The 23,758-nt window shown below is 39.2% G+C and overlaps 1 protein-coding gene across 7 annotated transcripts in view; it reads left to right on the top strand.

Annotated features, from left to right (window-relative positions):
- Nucleotides 1-23,758, top strand: part of CHST9 (carbohydrate sulfotransferase 9) — a 268,780-nt gene that overhangs the window by 95,845 nt on the left and 149,177 nt on the right. For all 7 annotated transcript variants that reach the window (XM_053912210.2, XM_053912209.2, XM_024580660.3 and 4 more), the window contains one exon: nucleotides 9,695-9,733. In XM_053912210.2, the coding sequence (XP_053768185.1) occupies nucleotides 9,695-9,733 (39 nt within the window). The remainder of the gene's footprint in view (nucleotides 1-9,694; nucleotides 9,734-23,758) is intronic.

Raw genomic sequence — 23,758 nt, 5'->3', positions numbered from 1 at the left:
TTTCTAGTCCCTGGCCACGTCCATTGAGCCAGTCTGCAGCCTCTTCTTTACAGCTCTTCCCTTGACTGGGAGTTGCTTGTTTACTCTTTACGGTAGCGTTGCAGACATAAAATGCCTAGCTTTCCATCTGTCATGTATCAGGGACTCAATAGCGTTTGCTCTCTTTTGCTTTCTCCTAAGTAGCCAAGTGTTGGTGAGCCTCTCCTACACATTAAAGGCAGTAGGTAATTAACAACTTTTCTAGTAAATGTTGGTAGTCAACCAGGTTTACAGGAGGTAGTATTATAAGATCACAAAGTACACTGCTACCTCTGAAAGCAGTAAATCAATATCCACTAACCTAAGCACACTTTCCTTATTTTTTTTTCTCTCAGTCCATGAAATGTGAGCTTCCCTGAATGTCTAAGGCCCAACCCTTTGATGTGGGTGAATGTGAAGGAAAAGATGAGTAGGTTGGGAATTTTTTAAAAATACAGAAGGAAAAACTTGGGACCTGCATGAATGAAAACTATGCTGACATCTCAAAGAAGAAAATTAAGCTCACCTCTGACTTCCACCAGCTTTCTCCACAAGCTAATAAGGTGATGATTAAGAGAGTGGCAGAGAAAGCAATGAATTGTGGTCCTTCTCTCCAGAGGAAAAGCTGGGCAGAACTGTGTGTCTGTTAGCCAAATAAAATGCTATTTAAAGTGAACAAACTAACTTCACAAGCACAGACTCTGATGGGACTCATATCATTACCTTTCTAAGTGAAATGTTGCCCCTTGTTGGCTTCATACAAAATGTAATCCTAAATAATATTAATGCTCTTCATTCAATATAGATTCTACTAATTAGTCCTTTCAAAGTAAATCTTCTTAGGGATAATAATTTTTAATTATTTAGCAGAAGTTGCTGTTGAATCTTTTCAGTGTTTCAGATCAGAGAGTTTCTATGGAATTCTAACCATAAATAATAAATTTAAAGTCTGGGTCAATATTTAAATGTTGTTTCAAATGGGTGCCCCCCTCGATGGTTTATAAATTCCAAACTGCTACATAACTGGTAAGTCTCCACTTTACTTTTGATTGATAACCTGGACATAGGGTAATATTGTAATACTTTTATAAAGCCAAAATACCTATCAGTCTATATAGATTGTACGGAGATTAACCACAAAGCTCAAAATAGCACATTTTATTATTTTCATGAAAAGGAATAGGTTTAAATGCTAAAATGCTGGGTATTAGAACATATTTATGGGTATAGTTGAACAGAACATTTTAGGAAAGAAGGAATCTACATAATCCTGCTTTAGGGGAAAGATATTAATATATACTAGTACATATTGATAGACAAATCAATAAATATTCTCACTATCGCCAGGAGTCGTTTTTACTATCAACTGCTGTGGAACAAAGCACGAAAAACTTAATGGTATAAAACAAACATCTGCTTTGCTCGCAGTTTTGTGGGTCAGGAATTGGAGACGGGTTAACCTGGGCAGTTTGTCTCTCATCCACGTTGTCCACTGAGGTGACTAGAGCTGGAAGGCCCGCTTCCAGGATGGTTTCTTCACTCACGCACATTGGGAACCTGGGCTGGGGCGGCTGGAGCAGCTGGTTGCTGGTCACGGAAGGTTCAGGCAGCTCTTTCCATGTGGCCTCCATGTGTGGCTAGCTTGGGCGTCCTCACAGCATGGAGGTCTCGGGGCAGTCTGACTTCTTACATTGTGGCTGGCTTCTCTCAGAGCAGGTCTCAAGAGACTCAGGAAATGGAAGCTGCCTGATTCTCAAGGCCCCTAAAAACTGGCATTTCTAACCTATCCTGGGAGTTAAGCAATTTACTGAGGCCTGGGCATATCCGACAGGAAGGGAATTTGACTCCACTTCTTAACAAACTCATTTTTATTCTAGCACAGGAGTGAATGAAGATATTATGAAAAGATTCTTTATTGTACAAAATAATTTATTCCTGTTTCTTTTATATAATGAACATTATAAGGAAATTTAGAATATTATGTCATTTAAAATTATTCATACCTAACTTACTAGAAACATTATTATTCAAAGGAAACTACCAATACACACATCCCTATTTTGGTCAGTAGCTGAAGCATACATTAGTAAAACTAGCGTTCTTATTTTCACAGGTGTTTAAGATCTGACAGTGGTTGTTGTTAGTTTTTTTAGGGGGGGGTTGTTTGTTTATCTGTTTGTTTTTTCCAATCTGACTTCGTCATCTAAAGGTCTTCCAAAGCACTTCTCTGCCAACAAGTGACTGCCTCAGAAGGAGGTGCTGAATATCAAAAGGTTTACTCTCCAATTTAACTCACACCAGTCACTGTTGGGGGGGTCAGAGGAACTGTTGCTTGTCATGTTAATTCTGAGCCTGTTAGGGGGATCTAGGAGGGAAGAAACTCCGTACTTGAGAATATCCAAGACAACATGAAACTGTCGTGTGTCATTCTGATTTTACTGTCCCTTTGCCGAGGGGTCAGCCCAGGAACAATCTCTGAGCATTGTTCTCCTCGGGCTTCCTACACACTGGGACGGGTGGCAGACCCCAGGGCTGGGAGTGCAGATGGAGTGCCAGCCCTGCCAAGGCAGATGGGCAACTGCAGAGGCCCAGATCTATGTGTGTGGGTATGTTTCCGTAGCTCAGTACACACAGTCGGGAGCTCACAGCATGCCGTGTGATCATGATGGCTGTCCTTGCCTAAACATCCTAGCAACATACCAAGTAACCAAATAGAAACTGATAGAAGAGCAAGTGGAGTCTATCTGAACTTGCAGGAGGGCAGAGAGAGGCTCATCCTGCAGCGTCTGCTGAGGCCCGTGCCGTGTCAACATCGGCATAAATCCAGCCACCAATAATCACATAAACTCCTCTGCCTTTTTTCATACTATTGACCAAACAGAAACTATGCAGTTTTTACATTTACGGGGATTACTTAAGACTAGTTGGTCTTTAAATTGGCCGAGTGAAGCTTCTCTGTTCCTGCCCTACAGTACAGTACTTAAAATCCTCACACATCCAAGTTTATACAGGTGTTTTGGGTATTATTAAAAGGTAGTTTTTACCTATCTAAGTGAAGAGAACATTGCACCTTGGAAAGTCACGTTACTTGTTCAAGGCCCTACTATTTGTTGCAAGGAGCAACTTGTGGCAATGTCTTCTGATTTCTGGGACAGCTCTCCCTTCCTGTTTAGACTGTATCAGACTGTTGGCAGCCCCACAGCTGCTGCCCACTGCAAGGCGGGCACGGGGGTTGGACCACACACGCTGGGTCCTACACTGTGTCGTCTTGGCTCAGAAAGGGAGAAACTGCCATGCCAATTTGTGTTTTATCAAACTAATTTGTATTTGGAAAAAGTTACAACATGAGGTGGAGAAGAAAGGACTTCACTGGAATGGAACACCACTTAGAGATTCTATGGAAAGGCAAGAGAGAGAAGTGATGATAAAGACAATAAGAATTTCTCAAAGACTGAACTTTACAATATTAGTGCACATAAAGTCATTGACCTTGAGGATATTAGTAATTATCCTATGTTACTAGGCACCGCCTGACATGGAAAGTTCATAGCGAGAAGCCCCTGGCAACTCACTGTGTAGCTAAGTCCCAGGGCTGAGATGAGAACATTATAAACACGATTGCATCATGCACTCAAAACATTTAGGATTGTGACTGAACACATCATTTTATTTAACCCTTACAATGACCTCATGGTGTAGGAACTGGTATTATCCCCGTTTTAGGATAAATACAAGTAAAGTTTAGAGAGGTTAAATGACGTGCCCAATATCCCTCATGAAGCCGCACAGCTGCAAACCTGAGCTGTTCACTGTGCAGAACTACCCTCAGTCACCACAGCCAGCAAGCTCAGAAAAGGCAACAATCTCTGGGTTCATGGTTCAGTCCTCCCAACCACCAACTGGACCGTGTGCCTGTTAGAAAGAACTCCCAAGCCATTTTCCCCACTAGACCTGGAAGTCATTATCTTCTACTCCATGGAGTTATTGTGAAGATTAAATTAAATGATACTTAGGTGTCAGTAGAGCGCCCAACCCATAGTAGGCACTAACTAAATACTGAAGTGCCAAAGGAAAATTCTGAGTCTGAAGATGTTTCTTTGGCATTCTACTCCTGAAACATAGCAGTTAGGTATTTGACAGTTAAAATAAGCAGTTTATTCATTGAAACAAATAATTTGGTAAAAAATAAATAGCTCTAAAAGGTCTGCTGAGATATATTTAACAAAATAATTTATTCATGTGGCTCTCAAAACCTAGGGACTATAAGTCCCTATAAGGAAACAGAATTAAAACCCTACCTTCTTCCACTTTTCCTAGTTGACTCGGAAGTATAGAAATACTGCAGATTCTCATTGTCCAAAAATATTGCCAGCGTTTTTCCATTCAAATCTGGTTGAAACAAAAACAACATAAAAAAATTCATGGGAGTTTGCATTATATTATCTGGTAGTTATGTTACCCGCCCCCCCCCACCCCCGCCCCACCACTGCCTTTTAAAAAGAAGCAGCATGTGCGCAGTAATTTCCCTTGTCATGATTCTATGCCTTCCTTATAGTACATTTTGCCAGAGAAACATCGGACATAAATGAACATTCTCAGGTATCCTAGCAACGGGATGTGATTAATAATACCTCTCAGAGCAGAGCAAATAAAATGCCTGCAAGTGAATGCAAACTCAGAATTGGCTACAGAGAAACTGGTAGTGCATTGAGGAAAATTTGATAGATTCCGTGGCATCCTCTATTGTACAAAGACAGAAGCGGGTGGAAGGGAGAGTATATTTTTGAGACAAGACTATATCTGAGTATAAAAATGCAGTATATATCATATATTGCATACATGTAATGCAAGTAGATGTATGTGCATAAATATGCATACACATACACACATACGCATGCATGTGTATACACACTGCATGTATATATGAATATATAAATACATACATACACAAAATTTTCTTTTTATTAGAAGTGATGTAAGATCCTGAATTGTGTTGCAAATCCTCCTCCCCACTCATTATTGGTAAGTTACATTGGATTGCCATTTGTGTTCCTGTGGCTTTAAAAGATCAGAAATAATCGCTGTGATGAAGGAGCTACTTCTATACTGAACTACTGAAATGTGCTTTAAATTTGATATATATTTAATGTTTCTCCACGGAACAATATCAACAAGCTCGAGTCTAAAATAGCTTTTCAAACTATCAGGACTCAGTTTGTATAAATAAATAGTCCTGAGCTGTGGAATTTTAATGTGCAATTAAAGACATTTTCTCTAAAGAAAAGTTTTACCCTGCAAATTCCATTTTTATGAGATTATGCTCCATTTTATTCCTCACAGGTTGAGTGCTGCATCCAGGTTTAAACAGAAGTAAATTGCAAGCTACTCTTTAATGTTTTGTGTTTAAACTAGAAGCTGTGCTAAAATAAAGCCCCGCTAGGGCACAAATGCATGTTCATTACTCAGAAAACCTCCTTGTTATTTCATCACCCACTCTTCTAGTATAATAATTTTCTAGGTTATCAGTTGTGATGTAAATGCCTGGTAAAAGCTCTGTTTTTGATCGTACCTGCTCTCTGCAGTAGCGGTACTAAAACCTACTTATGTTCCCTAGCATTGTGCAGAGGGCTGGGATATTACATAACTTCCTGCGTGTCCTCCACCCCAAGCATCTGTGTGTTCAAGGCACCAGGAGGAGCACAGGGTCCCTCTCCCTTAACGAGGCAACAGTCCAGCTGCAGAAACAGATCTGCTTCTCATGCACCAAACTCTGGAGTTAGTACCATGATAAAGGTATACATAAAGGGCTTTAGGAGCACAGAAGGGTGATTAATTTTGCAAGGAGTAGGGAGTTAAGGGAGGTGACACAATGCAAAAGCTTCTGAGCTCAGCTCTAAACGATGAGTAAAATTTTGGTAGCCAGACCCACATGACAGAACATTGCAGGAAGCAGAAACAGTAGAACAGGGAGTTGGGGTGGGAGGTCTGATTCCTGGCATAATTGGTAAGTGTTCTCTGTATGGTGCCTGAGGGATGGCAACAGAAAGTGGATAAGTCATGGCCAAATTTGCCAGGGTCATAAATTTTCTATTAGAGAATATGGGTTCTCATCTGTAGTAGAGATCAGATGGCAAGGATGGAAAAGCCATCCCTAAAACCAGTGAAATCAGTTAGGAGCCTGTAGAAAATAATCCCGGGAAGAAATATCAAATTCATGACCTAGGACCATGGCAGTGACACAGGAAAAGATAGATCTGAAAGGTCCTATAGGGGGAATTTAACGGTCTGAGGGTCAGATTAGAAATGGAGGTTGAATGGAAGGGAGGAGCTAATGGCTCTTAGGTTTCATTATTGGGTGCCTGAGGACCGGAGGCTGACTCTCAAGACCAGCAGTTTCGTAGGGGATCTAATGACTTAAGTTAAGGACGTGTGTTGTAGTGCAGTCGACCATGCAGATGGAGATTTCCAGTCTGAATCCTCTCTTTCCATGAGGGTGGACACTGAGAGCAAGATAAAGAGACCAGAAAAGAAACCTACAGGCTCATCCAGTTAAACAGTGGAAACTGTGTTCTTTGATCATTCTAATAGTTTATTTAATCTAGTTTTCATTTTTCTAATTTAAAGTTTAGTGTGTATACGTAACTGAGGATAGAAATCTAACTCGATTCCTATAACAAAACCAGTAACAATAAAACTAATAAATATTTATATAGCCCTCTATAGTTTACAGGGCCCATTCATATAACACAGAGAACTGTTTGAGGTCCCAGTTCCGGGGGTGGGGGGTGAAACATTTTCAGCAATGCCTTCCAGCCTCCCTTCTGAAACATCAAACCCCAATATTTTGTGTGAGTTTCCTTCATTTCTTTCTGGTTCTTGGAATTATTCACGGAATTATTTTTCCCATGGAATTGTTTAATCCTCACAACATTCCAGATAAGTAAGTCTGATTCCCCACATTACAGAGGAGAAAGTCAGGGAGACCAATTGATTTGACGCAACTAGCACCACTGAAGTTGTATTATATGTAAGTGGGAAATTAACCCAAACTTTCATAATAAAGTTATCCAGTAAGTACAAATTATCTATTCCTGGAATAATTTATCCAAAACTTAGTGGCTGAAGACAGCAGTGAGCATTTGTCATCTCACACAGTGTCTGCAGGGAGCTCTGAAGTGGCCAACCAGGTGGCTCTGGGTCAGGGTCTTCAAGCAGTTGCCGTGGAGGGGAGAGTGCGGCTGCAGCCATCTGAGGGTCCGGCTGATGCTGGGGGATGGGCCGCATATGCTCCTGTCAGGGTGATGCCCACCGGCAGGGAGCCTTCGTTCCTCACTGGCCACGAGGGCCTCTCCACAGAGCCACTTGAGTGTCCTCATGACATATAATCTGGCTTCCCTCAAAGGGAGTGATCCAAGAGAGCAAAACAGAAGGCACAATGGTTCTTAAGGCCCCTCCTCTGAAGTCACACATTATCATCTCTACCAAATCCTATTGGTTACACAAGAACACGGATGGGTGCCAGAAAGAGGGAATCAACACCAGGAGGAGGAGTCACTTTGAGGTCTGACTACCTCAGGTCCAATACATTCACTGTGTACTTTCAGGGCTTATGACTCATCCTTGCACAAGTTAAAGACTCTCCAAAGGGATATTTTTTCTTTTAGTGTTTTATAACTCAGGACTTGAATAACATTTTTTAAAATTCATAAAATGTTTGAGGCCTCTAGTATAAAAAATATGTAATCAAACAGTAAACCCTGGCTTTCCCAATTAAAAAAAAAAAAAACTTAAAGAAGGAGGTACCCCATCACACTTGGTAATGAATGAAATCTTTAAATGGACCATTCATGCCATTTATCTGTTTGAATCATTGAAATAAACTGCATCCAACAAGTCCTCTGGAAATCACCCAACTGAATGGAATGTGCCATTAATCAAGATGCCAGTTAAATGAATTCCACACTTTTGGCTGCTGCACAAGGGAAAGATTGTATGTTCTCCGCCTTATATATTTATGTCTTTATCGAAGACATAGAGAGCTGGTAAAAAACTTAAAGTTGACATGCATCACCCGCAGCTTGCATAAACTCTCAGTCACTAGCTTCACCTGTGAGTAGCTGACAAGAATGTGATGACTAGAAGGGTGGCCCTCGCTTCCCATCACAAAACCAAGGCTCTCACCTCAACAGGGTGTTTACACACACCATGGGCCTGGCGCAGAGTTTCTTGTCTAAACCTACACGTGTGCCGCAGTGCCCCGTAGCCTAGCAGAAACCTTGATTTTACTCCTACTCAAGCCACTGTCCATCTCACTCATTTGCATGCTGCCAGATTTCATGAACGAGGAGCCATTTCCTCAGCCTCATCTTCCTCATTACCCACTTCTCTTCAGACACTCACACCCTCTCTTGTGTTCTCCGCCCCTTCTCTGCTAAATCTGCTCCCTCCCTCACAATCTAGCAGCACCCATGTGACCTTGGCAGCATCGGATGCTATTGATAACCCCTTATACTTCCTAAATCTTTATCTGTGGTACACAGCTAGGCACTCTGTTGATCTCCATGGATCTCTGCTTCTTCTTCTTCTTCTGTCTTCTCATGGTCCTAAGTTACAAACATAAGCAGCATTTTTGTTTTCCTGGCCACTTTCCTCAGCCTAGCCCTCTGTGCTGTCTGCCTTTATGTTCCCTTCCCTCACCTCAGCTCCAGCCATCTTCTCAAGATGGACACGTTCAGCATCTGTAATTTCAGTTGTGATCTTTCACCCAAGCTGTCATTCCCACGCTCCCATCACCTGTCACCATTTCCCCGAATTACATCACTATGCCCAAAGTCACCTAGATAACCATTCATCTTGAGCTTTCCTTCTCCCTTGCACTTAACATTTTGTTAATCCCTATAGGTTCTGCCTTCCTGCCATCTCTTGCATCCACCACTTCCCTCCTCTGCATCCCCACTGCCGTGGTAAGTCTGTACCTCTTGCCCAACCTTTAGGAGAGCTCTCCTCTTATGCAAAGCTACTAATGTCCAAGTTCCTAAAGTAAATTCAAAACATGACACTTCTTGTTCAAATAACCTTGTCCTGCACAGCCCATATTATTTCCTTTGCCAAGAATGAATCCTTTTCCTATTTCAAATCTCTCAATTCACATGTATCTATCCAGGTCTAAGTCAAGTACCACTCTCTCCATCACTTTATGGGTACTTCTTCATTTCTTAAAATAATAACTTTATCTTCTCCTGTCATGAATCATTCTGTTCCTTTTACGGCACATCTCCTTTCATGTTCTATTGACCGTCCTTCATCATCCCTAGTAGGTTGTAAGAGGCCATGGTCTTATTTTATCCAGATGTTCCCCACCCCCCACTGGTAATTCGATGGGGATTTGCAAGTTGTAGGTTTATTGTTGGGTAAGTGACTCTTACTAATAAGATTTAAAAAAAAAAAAAACAACCTAACAGCATATTGAATGCATACTCGTATTTTTGACTTCCACAAATTGATTTGAGAACATCTCTCTATCCCATTTGACGGTGCCTAATCATCTCTGGCAGCATGCTGGACATGGTGGAAGTAGTGATTATATTTGGAAATTGCCTTAAACTAGGCCTTCATCTGAGTTACATCATTTTCTCATGGCCCCACAGTGCAACTGACCTGCCACTTCTCATTTCAGGGAGAGTGGAGAAGAAAAGAGAACAAAAAGCAACTTCAGGTAAGATTTTGACTAATTGACTTCAGTTCTATTTCCTATACAAAAAAAAATCTGTTTGCAGTTTAGTATTCAAAGTAATAGTTTATGGTCCTTGAAGTGACTGATACTAAATGAATTAAAATAAATTAATAGATTTAGCTTTTTCACTTTCACAGCAATCCTTTCCTTTCCATTCTATCATTCTATTGAAAAATGAAATAGAATGGTATTTATTTTTGCATGATTATCTATTAAAAGGTAAGTCTTACAACCACCAGTTTAAAATATGGAGGTCATAATGATTGACAACCATTTTATTTCCTCAAACACCTGTGAATTTCAGTTATTTTTCTTAAAGCCGTGTATGTAGTTGTTTTTCAGGACAGTGTCGACAACCTAACTGAGAAGAATCTTCCTATTTTGGATGAATTTTAAGAATTATTTCATTCCGAAATCCCGATACGTATCCAAAACTGAACGGGGCTGGGCACAGTGCCAGTGTGCGTAGGTGTAGGGTCAGTATTTGCTAACTAATACAAAAATAAGTTTCCACATTTCCATATTTTCATTAAATGGCCTTTGGCTTAAAATCATGACATAAGATAGATTTTTCATTTATCAAGTAAACCTTTGCATAGGAGCAGTCTTCCAGCTCCCGGTGCCCAGAAACTGCCAATAATCATACGAAATTCTAGTGTGACCTCTGTACCTATGCCCGCCGCCCTTCCCAAGTCCCCGCCCACCCATTATTCTGTGATCAGTGAGCGCTGCCAACGTTAAGACATGTTGCTCTGAACCACCCTCTTCTTTCAGCTTTAGTTCTTGTCTGGTAACAGGCACTGCGTGTGTTTCCAAACAGTCGGTGGAGTCCGTGGAAGACAAAAATCAATATTGATCTAAAGGGTATAAATAGCCTACGACCCTGTCTCTTTTCTTCTTCCCAATCTTTGCATTCATATCAGACAACTTGTCAACTTATTACCTGCCTGACTTCCCTCTTAACTGCTATTGTTCACATTCCCTCTGTGTATTTTTAAAAGCCTGATCATGAATATAAAAAAAAAAGTGAAGGCAAGAAAGTATCTGGTCTCCTCACAAAAGTAGTTACTTCATTATTGCATCTTGAGGCAAAAGTATTTATACTGTTTATAATATGCAATTGCTGTGATCCTGTAGGTGCTGTCCTCTTTAATGAAAGAAGCTTTATAGTTCGGGGGGGAAAACTAAATTGGTCGGTGTTAAACCAGATGCCTCTTTAAGTTTCCTGCATTTCCTGGATTCTAATATTCTGCATTGCCAGGGCGACACAAAGGGCTCATAGAGACAGAGACTGGACATGACCTCAGGTTTGTTCATTCACTCTTTCCAGGGTCCCACCATCCCAACCTTTCTTTCTAATCGAAGTACTAATCACTGTGTTATTGTGTGTGTGTTATTGGTTAGTCTTGCTTAGTAAAATGTTTTTCAACAGGTGGGAAAAAGTGAAGGCAACAGCATCTTTGACAGGGAACACTAGCCATCAGGGTTATAAGGAAACTCCCTTTATTAAGAGAGCTAATGTGCCCCACCTGACTCACAGCTTGTTAATCTGTCTGATTTTTATGAGAAAGTGAAGTCAACGATAACTAATGGACAGAGCTCAAATTATTACAGAAAATTTGTAGGCTCCTTGTCATTTCAAAGAGCACTCATCCTGCCATGAGGAAATCTGTATTTGTAAAAAGAGTGCGAGCTCTCAAAGTTGGGAATAACCTTTGCCAATGTAGTCATCGATGTCACCACGATCAGCGTCTGATGCTAGTCTGCATATGTGCATCTTCAGGTAAAACTGTAAGATACGAAGAACGTCAGGGCATTTCTGCTCTGACTTCCTGTCTGGACTTCTTTGTATTAGTTGTTGTTCACTCTGCTCAGATCCTATGGCCCACCTGCTCCATTAGACAATCACAGCCTCTCCTTTACAGTGAGTCTGTCTCCCAGTTATGGGAGATCAGCATTAGGTCCTGGCCCTTTCGTTCTGCCCCATCCTATTGCACTACTTATTATTGAAAACAAAGACTTTAGAAAAATATTGTAGACAAAAATATTCCTCATTAAAACAGGGACTCCCAGGACCCTGATGTTTTGGTTGGTTAAGGCTGGTTAAATTGTTGTTTAAAGAATCTTGCACTAAGACGAATGATACAGAGGTTAGGTTTTTGCTCAGGATAAGAAAAAACTTCCTAACAAGGAAACCTGTCCAGGACTTGAAAGAACGAGATTATTATGTTAGCAGAACCAAATGGAAGTTAGGCCATTACCTGTAAGGGACGTTAACAAGAGATCCATGAAGAGTTTTGTTGGATCATTTCTAAAGTTGTTTCCAGTTTTGTGTCTCTGATTCTCTTTACCTTTATTACTTTATTGAAATAACTCTACTATGTATGCGTGGATCACCATACAGACACACACACACCCTCTCAGTTGCTCACATTTCATTATATAATCAAATGAATCATGTTCCCAAGTTTGAGCTTAATTAGTTTGGACTGAGTTGCTCAGTAGAGCAGGTAGCTAATTGGGATTAAGCTTGTCCTATAGTTTATTTAGCTTCTTTTGGGGAGAAAGCAGTTTATACCCTGGCTGTAGTTTCAAACATGAGGCAATTTTTGATAAACTAGGAGTAATTCACAAGAGAATATGCACAACCTCATATCATTTTTTGAAAAGCTATGGTAAGCACAGCCATTTTTGAAAAACAATCCAAAGCACATGCCTCTTGACACTGACCTTGGAAACCCCTATCAAATCATACAACAAAATTTGGTTCTTCAGGTTTATAAAGAATATTAAAAATATATGATGGTATAATGATAAATAGACAAAATATCAGGAGGCAAGTTTCCAATATCATCAATTATCTATTTGCCCTTGATTTTTTTAAAGACCCAATTTCTTCACCAGAAAAATAGGAAAAAATGGCCAGCTCTATTCCATAGGTTTTACCATAAAAAATCTATTTCCATAAAAGCTCCACTGAGTTTGAAGTCTTTTTTATCTTATCAGAAGAAAGACCCCTGTTTGGAACAAGGAATTCTTGATATTAAAAAGCAACACAACATAAAATACAAAGAAGAATTCTCACAGAGAAAGGTGCTTCATAAATTATTGTCTAAAACACACCATCTGTTAAATATATATTGTTCCAGTTTTTCCAAGAAGAACAACATTTTCAAAACCCCTTAAGTATTAAGTAAAGAATAGTCCTAGTGGACCAGAAAGTAGGGTTATCAGTAGAGATGACAATGAGTATTTTTAAAGGAAGTTGCATACTTTTAATTTCTGACATTAGAGCATCCCTAAAGTTAGAGATTTTTATTCATTTACATAATTGGTAAGAAGTTACTGGTAAAGAAGAACAATGTTATTTTTGCCTCAACCCAAAAGGTGAAATTTATTATTGGAAATTCAGCAAATGGTGGAACATCTGCTTTGCAAGCTCAGTCCCATTCTGCTTGCTTTTTGACTGGGCTTTTCACTTCTTTTAAATGTTCTAAAACAACAACATCGCCTCCATTTTCAAGCATTTAACATACATAGAACATGCAGTCATTAGGGTTAAAAAAAGTTAAACAGACAATGAATAAATTCATCCACCTGTGCGAGAATAGCATGTTCTCTTTCTTATATGTTACTCATTTACTGAGTGCTGATTCTCAAGTAGATGCAGATTTAGCATAATTTTTCTCCATGCTATTACTATTTTTGTAGTGCTGTTTTGCAATGGTTTCTATACACTATCAAAACCCAACAAAACAAACAAGAAAAGACTTCATTACATTGTTTTAATTAGTGGTGACAACACTAAACATATGAAATTAGCAGGCCAATTAGGTTGCAAGAAATATATCAAAATAAACTATCATTCTTGAAAAGCCCCATCATTTTTTGGACATTAGTACTTTGTAATATTCTACATGTTTTGTTCTTACAGTGAGAATCACGATTCCAGTTAGAATCAAGTTTGAAAGTTCCTATCACCCTAACTTGTTTATAGCATACAAAAAGCTCTTGTTTCTCAATAGTACTATATTGCATATTTGAAAATTGATCAGAGAATAGATCTTAAAAGTTATGACAAGAAAAAAACTGTAACTGTGACATAATGGATGTTAACTAGATATATACAAGTGTTGAATCATTTCGGTGTACATCTGAATATAATAATGTTATATGTCAATTATCTCTCATTTAAAAAATACTCTTGTCTTGACCCCATCTCATTTGGCACCACAAAGGGGTCACAGAGGGAATCTGAGGAGGCATTGTAAGTTCATACATTGAATTTGCTAAACATTTTCATGGTCCAGGCTTTGTGCTTGATATTGAAGATGCAATGGTAAATAAGATATGGTATTGACGTCCATCCTTCATTCAATTTTGGCTGGGGGAGAAAAGTACAGATGGTTAGAAAATAGTGTGAAAAATAACTTTCAGAGAATTAAGTACAAGTTATGAGGATTTCCAGGAAGGCTACATGGAAGAGGGTAGACTTGAGTGGATCCTTGAAGAAAGAAAAAGGAAAAGGACTGGCCACCAGAGAGACAGAGATGAGAAAAAGCATGGCCTATTGAGGGAAAGGTTAGTGGTTAACAATACTGGAATATAGCCATAATTATATAAGAAGCAGGAGATGTAGCCAGAAAAGTAGGCGTGAACCAGAACCAGCAAGGACCATTATGCCCTTCCATGGAGTTTGGACTTTATGCAGTAGAATTTGGAAGCTAATGAAATGAATGCAAAGGATAACATGATCTATTTGCATTTTATGAAAATCTTCCCAGAGGAAGTATGGGTTGGAAGGGGAATTGACTGGAGACAGGGAAATCAGTTGGTATATCACTTTAATTATCTAAGGAGGAGAGTCTGAGGGGTCTTTTCTAAGACAGTGGCTTTAGAAAGGAAGCTAAGGAATGGGATGCGGATAGATTTACAAGATAGAATTGGCCTGTTTGAGTGGATATGGGGGATAAAGGAAGATGGATGATTCCCATGTTTCCAGCCTAAGAAATGAAATGAACTGTGCATTCTGTGTGGGGAACACAGGAGGAGGGGCAGGTCTGGGGGGGGATGATAAACTGAGTCATATCTATGTTGATTATAATGTGACCTATGGGATATGGAGGTGGCTAAGTCAAGTATGTCAAATAAGCAGTAGTCATTACAAGCCTGGAACTCCAGAGACAACTGGGATGCTGGCTTGCCTTTTACATCATCGATGACTAGACAAGAATTGAAGTTGTGGTTATGAATGAGCTTGCCCTAAAGGAATCAGGGGTGTGAAAAAAGGCCAGGGTGAGTTATTGGAAAATCCCCACCAGTAACGAACAACAGTATGGGAAACCGGAGTTGAGAGCTGGGAAACATCAAAGATGTCCTGTGAGAATCAGCAGCAGTCTGTCTCTGAATGCCACAGAGGAAGACAGTCAGAAGGAGGAGGGACTGGTCAAGCATGCCCCATGCCACAGAGCAATCAAATAAAATAAGAACTGAAAATGGCCTTTGGAGTCTGCTGTTGGTCATTACAGAGAAACTCTGTTTTAGGGGTTCTGGACGTGAAACCCAGATAGCAATGGGTTGAGTGAGGGGGAATAAAACAAATGCAGACTTGTTCTTTCAGAGAGTTCATCTGTGAACTGGAGGAGAGACAGACAGACGTAATCTTCAGACTCCATCCTCAGTACCTTCTACTTTACCCTCAGAACCAAGTTGGAAGGTTTGGTGTTTTTTCAAAATGATACAGAAGTTTTTTCTCCCTCACATATAAAAGTCCTAGTAGCTGGTGCATGGTCACAATAGCTCTCCACATGATCGAAGACTAAAGTTCTTTCTATTTTATGTCTCAGTTCTGTGTGATTTGTGGTTTAAGATGACCCCAGGCAATAATAGGAAGGAAGAGATGAAGGGCCAACACCCTTTTTTATCAAAGAGGTAGAGTCAACATTTTAAAAATTAGGAAGTGGGGAAGTTAAGTAGCTTGCCATGTGCCCCATGTACTAACTGGTGGAGCCATCAATGGAATCTAGGCAACGGCTTAGTGAAGCCAGCTCGTAGTATCTGGGGAGAGATCTGAAGAGAACAGCTTGTGTGTCTCTCTTCCCACCTCCGCATTCAGTGAGGTCATGTAGGTAGCTTCAAATTGGTGGTGGTGTGAGCATTTACACCATGGAAATTAGCAAGCAGTACAAACCAGGGCGGGTTGGTTGCTTGGTTGCTTGATTGGTTGGTTCCCAGGGAGCCCCTTGTTAAATATTGACAAGTGCACCCCTGGAGCAAGTCTGTGTGATAGCAAAGCCTAAGCATTTTCCACTGCCCTGAATATGTGACTTGGCCAAATTCACCGGTTAGCTAACAGATAGCAGAGTTGAGACTTGAACCCAGACCTGTGACCTACATCCAGCCCAATACAAATCCCAGGGCTCTGATGAAAAAATAAGTAAAATAATCACATTTTATGCCCAAATGGCCCAGGTTGGTATCAACGAAGTCTCATATTTATTCATTTTCTAGTTCTAAGCTATCAATTTTCTGCTTCAGCCTCCCAGACAATCCATCTCTGGCATGTTTGCTTTTTTAAAACCACTTTCCTGAAGACCTGGCTCTCTGAACTATGCTAATGAATTCTCTTTTAAAAAAAATACCCAATTTTCTCTGGGTTTACGGTTTCAGAACAATATTTATTATTGAGTGAAGTAAAGTATCTTAGATACATCTTTCCATCCACAAAATGGAAGACTTACACATGGGCTATTCATTAAAATAAGTCCTGAAGAGTTCATTTTTCAACAAACTTCATTTGCCAGCCAGTCGAATTTAGCTAGAGAATGAATAACAACACAGCTGTGCCACATTACTTCAAAAATACCTTAGATTTCATTGTATACACTGCACTGAAAACTGTGTGTTTATGCAAACTGAAGAATTCTGAAACGATAAGTAGCCAGTGGAGGAGAAATTGCCATGTCATACCACATAGTTAAAGTGCTGACATAAAAACATCTCCCTGAAGCACCCTCCACGTGTTTAATTTGGATTGCTATTATGGCGCACTGAGCAGGACTCATGTGAACGAAACGTGGTGTCTGTAGGTGGCATGGGAGAAATATTATCTTTAGCTACATCACAGTAGATTTCACCGTAAAGCAGGGTACCTTGTTGTGTAACTGAAAAAGAGCAACTTTTATCTGGGTTGATTCTTACACAACATAAATGTGTTTCTTTCACCCAAGAGAGAAAATGAAGAAGAGTTTTATAATTTGTTAGCCGAAAATTACTTCAGGCTTTCATGTTTTAAATATTCTGTAAAAAAAAAAATCAGAAAAATTCCCAATAAAAATGGAACGTAACTCAAATAAAAATGGATTTTTCAGGAGCTATAGTATAGATCTTTATTAAGACAGCACAGGCCAAAGCAGTTCTCAACAAAATTAGCCTCACGCTAACCTGAGTTTGTTGTGGAAGTTGAATGAAAGGGTATATTCTGTGTGTTTATTTCAGTCGATACTAGTCACTGACTTTTATCTGACATGACTTGGGAATGGGGCATTCTAGGTAAATGCATAGTTTGATTACTTAAAGTGGCACTTATATTAGCAAAGGATTAAAAATGCCCACAGTAATAGAATATAGGTGATCCTTGGATTTGCTTATGAAAGGACTCTTAAGTCATACCTGATTTTCCCACAGAATAAAAACAATGAACTTGTATTTCTAACCAAGGAACAGATGCCCAACTTTTTTTTTCTTCCTAGAAAGGACCACAAACGTTTTAATCAACTGTAAATGATATACTTGTACACTGGGTAACTGAAAACTTTCTAAAGTGAAGCCGGTCATTTGAGCTGAGCAATGCAGTAATAATCATACAAGTTGTCTTATTACTTCACTGAAAATTCCCAGATAGGATTTGCAGGACAGGAGAGAAGCCATGAGACTGTAAGGAAACAAGAAACACCTGAAGACTACTCAGCCCAGAAGCCAGGTTATGACTTGAGTGGCAGTTGGAAGAACTCTGAAAAGGGCAGAACCTGAGTTGAAGAAGCAGAGAGAGCCACAATATGGGGAAGACCAGACCTAGTGGACTCTTTCACAAGCAGCTGATTAATCCGATCTACTAATTCATATGGAGCAGCTAATGAGTAACCACGGTTCACCACGTTATCGATTCCAGACAGCAAATTTAAATTTTGTTCAACATGGTCACCAGTGTCTTTGCTTCCAGTTGAACCATTCATAGGAGGAGATGATCTTGACCATGGCCCCAACCTTTGTTTGAACATCTTTGCCTTGTTTGCGTCTTTGCAGAATGTCTCTTGAATGCTGCCTGTGCTTGCTTACCTACGCTTGCTTCTAAGTGTTCACTATGCCCTAGTTATCAGCGTGACTGTAAATCTCCCACATATCTCGCTGCACAGAAACAACCTGTATTTCTCAGTCAAATGTGGCGGTTTTGTCCTTGAAAATACCCCTGAAATGCAATTCTACCCACACCTTGTCTAAAAATACACAGCTCTCTGTTTCCCTGATATTCAGAGACAACCAAAACACCACATGCAAACCTAACTTTATTTAACGCATCTTTCCTTATTTTCTTTGGCCATTTTCCATTTAATCTGCTGACTTCCCCTGCCATTTTAAAATGTTCGCCCCAGAACATATAGAAATGTACATCTGAACTACGTTAAATTAAAATATTTTTAATTGACCCTTGCACCTAGAAATGCACTAAATCGTACTGGAGTAATGTAGTTATTTTCCCTAAAGGGTTTTTTTTTTTTTGCACTTATATGACACTGAGGACACTCACACTGTTGTATGACCATCACCACCATCCATTCACAGATTTCTCTTTATCTGGCAGCACCAACCCTCTACCTGTTGAACAGCACCTCCCATTCTCTCCTACCTCCAACCTCTTGCAACCCCATTCCATTTTCTGGTTATGAATTTGACTATTTTAGGTACCTCATGTAAGTGGAATCATACATTATCTTTTTCATGACTGGCTTATTTTCCCTTAGCATGATGTCCTCAAGGTTCATCCATGTCATGGCATGTCTCAGAATTTTCTTCCTTCTGAGACTGAATACTATTTAACTGTGTGGATATATTACATTTCGTTTCTCCATTCAATCATCAATGGGCACTCGGGTTGCCTCCACTTTTTGGCTATTTTGAATAATGCTGCTATGAATATAGGTATACAACTCTCTCTTTAAGAATCTGCTTTCAATTCTTTTGAGAATATACCCAGAAGTAACATCCTGTATCATATGGTACCTACAAGGTTTTAACTTAGACAGAAAGGATGATTAAATTAGCAAGTTCCTCAAGTTTTCATAATTATTTCTTTGGTTGTTTTTCCTCTCACTTGCTTTCTTCTAGATAAAGCAATATCCAATAAAATTGCAAGCAGTATATAAATTTAAATTTTTCAGTAGACACATTTTAAAGAGCAAAAAGAAATAGATGAGATTAATAATGTTATTTAACAAGTATATTAAAAATATTATTATTTCAACATGTAATCACAATATAAAAAGTTATGAGATGCTAGAAATGCTGCATATACCAAATGTGTATATATTACAGTAAAGATTAATAGAGTACAGGATGTAACAGTTGAAGAAACCTGTAGTCCTACCAAAACAATAAAGTTATTTCTAATGGAAAAATACTTTATCCTACTTCCATTTTGAAACTAAAATTTAAATTACTTACAATTTAAAACTGAGTTTCAAAGTTGTACTGGCTGCATACCAAGTGCTCAAGAACTGCATGCGGCCAGGGGCTTCCTGAGTGGAGGGTGCAGAGATGAACATTCCCGTCATTCCCAGAAGTTCTATTGGACAGCGTTGCCCCAGGCTGTGCTCTCTCTGAGGGCAGATGCGTGGGTTTCTGTTTATCATCACAGCCTTATTCCTTGGTGCATAGTAAGGGTTCAATATGTATGTGTTGGATGATCAACTAAATTTATGGAGCAAGAATTGAATGAACGCTCACCTCTTGCCAGGCACTGCCGTGGCACTGGGGCCATACTGAGTGAGCCTACACAGCTAACTGCCTAGTCCTGGAACACTTTTTCAAAGACTGAGGTCCTTGCAGGTTCTCTTTGTTTGGTTTGCAAGCTAGGTTTTGAAAGAAATTTTTTAAAAGGTAGTGAAAACAAAAGCAGTATTGCTTGTATGGTTCTTTTGTTTCTAGTGCCTCCCAACGGGTCTGGAAGAAGCAGACCCTCAGTAAATGTCAGTTTAACAAACGTAGGCATAAGTGGCTTTGTTCAATCATCAGACACAGAATATGGCCCTGGGGATTCCTAAGGAAAGAAGTCCGTAAGAGTGGTGGGAAGGCATTGGAAAGGCAGCACAAGAAAAAAACAGAAAAATAGGAGCATACATACAAGAACACCCTAGACAGTGCATTTGAGGAAACACAGAGGATTATCGAACCAACCCCCAGGGCCATGAGCATTTCCTTACCCATAAATTAAAGTGCAGGCTTTATTAATTCTGCATGTAAATCTCTGCATCCTAACTCAATTTGGAAAGGAAGTCATTCATGTATCCATTTATTTGTTGAAGAACTATTGAAAGAATACTTATGATTTACTACTATGAGTCAAGGGCAAAGCACCAAAGTTATATTTGAGATTTCCTGGAGAGAAATCTCAAACATGCAAAAAATAAATAATGACTGATTTGATTGTTTAGGGGAAGTGCGGAATGGGATGGTATTTTCTGAATTCTGCCTTCAGCTCCGTGACCCATGAATCTTGATTGTCTAGAATGAGTCTGTTTGCCTAAAGAGATAACAGATATGACCTCCCCAGTGTCACTGCAACGCTAAAAGCAAAGAGCACAAATCACTGTGGTTTTTATAATTTTGTCTTGATTGCACTTGCTAGTTTTCAGTATTCTGCTATTTTTTTTAATTTTAGTAGATACAAGAAAATAATATTATTTACATACAGAATTTCTCTTCTACCTGCCCATGTGCTGTTAGCAATAGGCATCTACATTCAGGAGAAATTTGGAGGGTTGGACTGAGAACAGAATGCAGGATATTGTTAACATTTATCTCACACCTTTAATACAACTCTTTGTTGCATCTTTTTTAATTGCAGTCAGGTACATTTATCAGTAAGTCATTTGCCATTAATGTAGGAACCTCTGAGTTTTGAAAAACAACAGGATATGAGAGACAATTTCTCTATGTCAAGGAATGCTCAATTTTTGTTCACTGCAAAGTGAATATAACAAGTACTTGCAAGCCTTCCCAGTGTTCACTGTGAGCCAAGCCTTCTTAGCGCTGATGAACAGTGGAGTTCATTGTGTGCCGGGCGGACAGCTGTGCACTGGCTTCATGGGAATTGCAAGGGCATTTGTGAAAAGTCAAACTCTAGCATTCAAAGTCTCCTTAACATGTTCAGAATCACTGCTGTTTAAAAAAAAAGCCTCCTATTTAAAACATGTAACTCATAGTTAATTCATATGTAGTTATAGTTCTTTTTAATATCGGTTAAATGACAGTATTAAAATTATTTCAGTGGTCTAGCTGAAATAATTTTGGTCTACAATAACCAAAATATAAAGGATTATGACTGTATAATTTGTAATGGTGTTTTTTATTGTTGAGTATATTAGAAAGCTAGCATCATCTCTCTTTATTGAACCTGATGCAAATGTACAGAATGTTTTTTAAAGGTAAGATGGAAAGTGCATTCCTAGAATTAAATTTACTTCTCTGGCAATTTATTGAGAAAGAAAAAATAATTTTCTTTCTCCATATGAGGAAGAAAATCAAAAGAGAGATAATCAGTTGAATGTTGTTTAACTTCCTAGCAGAACTCTTTAAATAACAATTTCCTAACACATCTGAATTAGATCCTGGTTCCGCATTGAAGTACCTGTAATGTGCTATTGTTAGTATTCTAGTAATAGTTGCAGTGTTTGCATCTCTCTGAACTTCTTAGGAAGCATTTAAAGTTGGTGGTAGTCAAAGTCTTTGAGAGATAGGAAAAATCAAACAAAAACTAAATGTTCTGAAAGATGGATTTCATTATTACTGGTTTTAAATAATTTATAGTGATTGACGGCAGTAACAGGTAAGGCAAACAGATGCCTGGGATCAGTTTGCACATTTTATATTTTCCCTCCAAATACTGCCACATTTTGCCCAGAATCTGTCTATGCAGTGGGTTCTAGTGCAGCGTAACTTAGACATCATACTCTTTCCACCAGTAAATTATCCAAATTAACCTTGTCACTCAAGACAATGTCAAAGGAAGAGCATTGTTTGGGTTGAAAAATAAAAGATTTGCATACAAGATGGCAGATGTGACTGAAATTTACGTTCATATTTGCTGATACAAATGTAAACACCAAGGCTGAAATGTGGCTGATTTAAACTTTTTTTAACCACTTTAGCTTCAGAACTTGTACAAGTAGTCTAACAGTGTAGTTTAGCAATATAAATGATGCTGTGATCAGTCCTCTTTGACGCAGGGCGGATCGAAAGGACAGAGGAGACCCGTGAAACACGTAAATCTTCTCCAGACTCAAAGATGAAATGCAGTTCAGCTTCCTATGCCAGCAAAGGATTGAAGCCGTTTACCAATTCCTCAGGCCCCTCCCACAACCCCAGCTAAAGTCTAGAGACTTGCTATACAATATGGTACACTTACAAATTTGTAAGAGGGTAGATCTCATATTAAGTGTTCCACCACAGTAAAATAAAATTTTAAATAAAAAAAACAGTCAACTTCTAGCAGGAGGGACTGACCCGCTAGCAGTATAATCACACTCAGGAGGGGACGAGAATGCCAGCACTGACCATGCAATGCTGCAGTCCTCGGCCCAGGCAAGTAGAGCTTTCGCATATAATGGGGGATTTCAAGACCACTTGTCAACATCTGAAGTTGCGAGAAATGTGATCTTAAAAAATGAAGCTTTTTGTTTTTCTGTGTATTTGAAAATTTTTACAATAAGATATTACAAAACTGAAAAAAGAGAGAGAAAAACAAACCAGCAAACCATGATAGCTGTGCTTTTGTGTATCCTTCTGCACAATCCCCATAACGTAACTCTGGGACACGTTATGTTTCCAGAAATTATTGTTGGATTGACTAATCAGAGTGCATCTTCCAGACAGTTCAGGCAAGCAGAGGGGAGAGAAGGGTTTGCTTGTATACTTTCATTCTTCTTCCTTCCCTGAAGTTGGAAAGGAAGGAGATATGGACGTCTGATCATCCTCAGCTTTGGGGACTTACCTACAAAGGAGGCAGATTCCTGCTTCTTCTGCATCTCTTCAGACTCACTGATGGTACTTACTCCCCGCTTTTCACCAACCTGAATGATCCAGTGTCTGTACTCAATCCACATTCCAAATTATTTCATATACACTGTTAATTGCCATGAAATATATGCAATCTTGAATTCTGTACATGAATATAGATATATAATATGCAGCAGTTTTGTTTTAAACTTTTTAACAGATTTTTCTAATTTCAAATAACTTGGTTCAGTAAGTTCATATTTTTCTATTTTCAGTTGGTCATTATCTTGTCAGAAGACATAAAATTAAACATTGGGGAGTTATACATGGAGAGGCCCTTTCACTAGAGTTCTAAGGGGAAGACCCCTCTGAGGAGATAGTATTTGAACTGAATGATGCAAAGGAACTGGTGAGGAGCAGTTCTGAGAGAAGAGGGAATGGCAAGTGCAAAGGCCCTGAGGCAGCTGGATGGACTGAAGAAACTAAGAAAAAAGTCAGTGTGGCTGAATCATGGTGGTTAAGAGTTAATACATAGGTGGCATTCAGTTTATGTGGGGCTGTGTAGACTGTGATAAACACTTTAGATTTTATGCTAATTGCAATAGAAAATCACTGGAGAATTTTAACCAAAGAAATGAGATGATATTTTTAAGCACTCTGGTTTGAGGGATTCTAAAAAAATAGTGGAGATGGGGAGACCATTTAGAAAGCTATTAAAGTAAACCAAGAGAAAAA

The sequence above is a fragment of the Desmodus rotundus genome, chromosome 10 (genome assembly GCF_022682495.2).
Source record: "Desmodus rotundus isolate HL8 chromosome 10, HLdesRot8A.1, whole genome shotgun sequence".
NCBI classification, from domain to species: Eukaryota; Metazoa; Chordata; class Mammalia; order Chiroptera; family Phyllostomidae; genus Desmodus; species Desmodus rotundus.
Note: the sequence above shows the minus strand (reverse complement) of the source record. Positions and strands in the feature narration are given on the sequence as shown.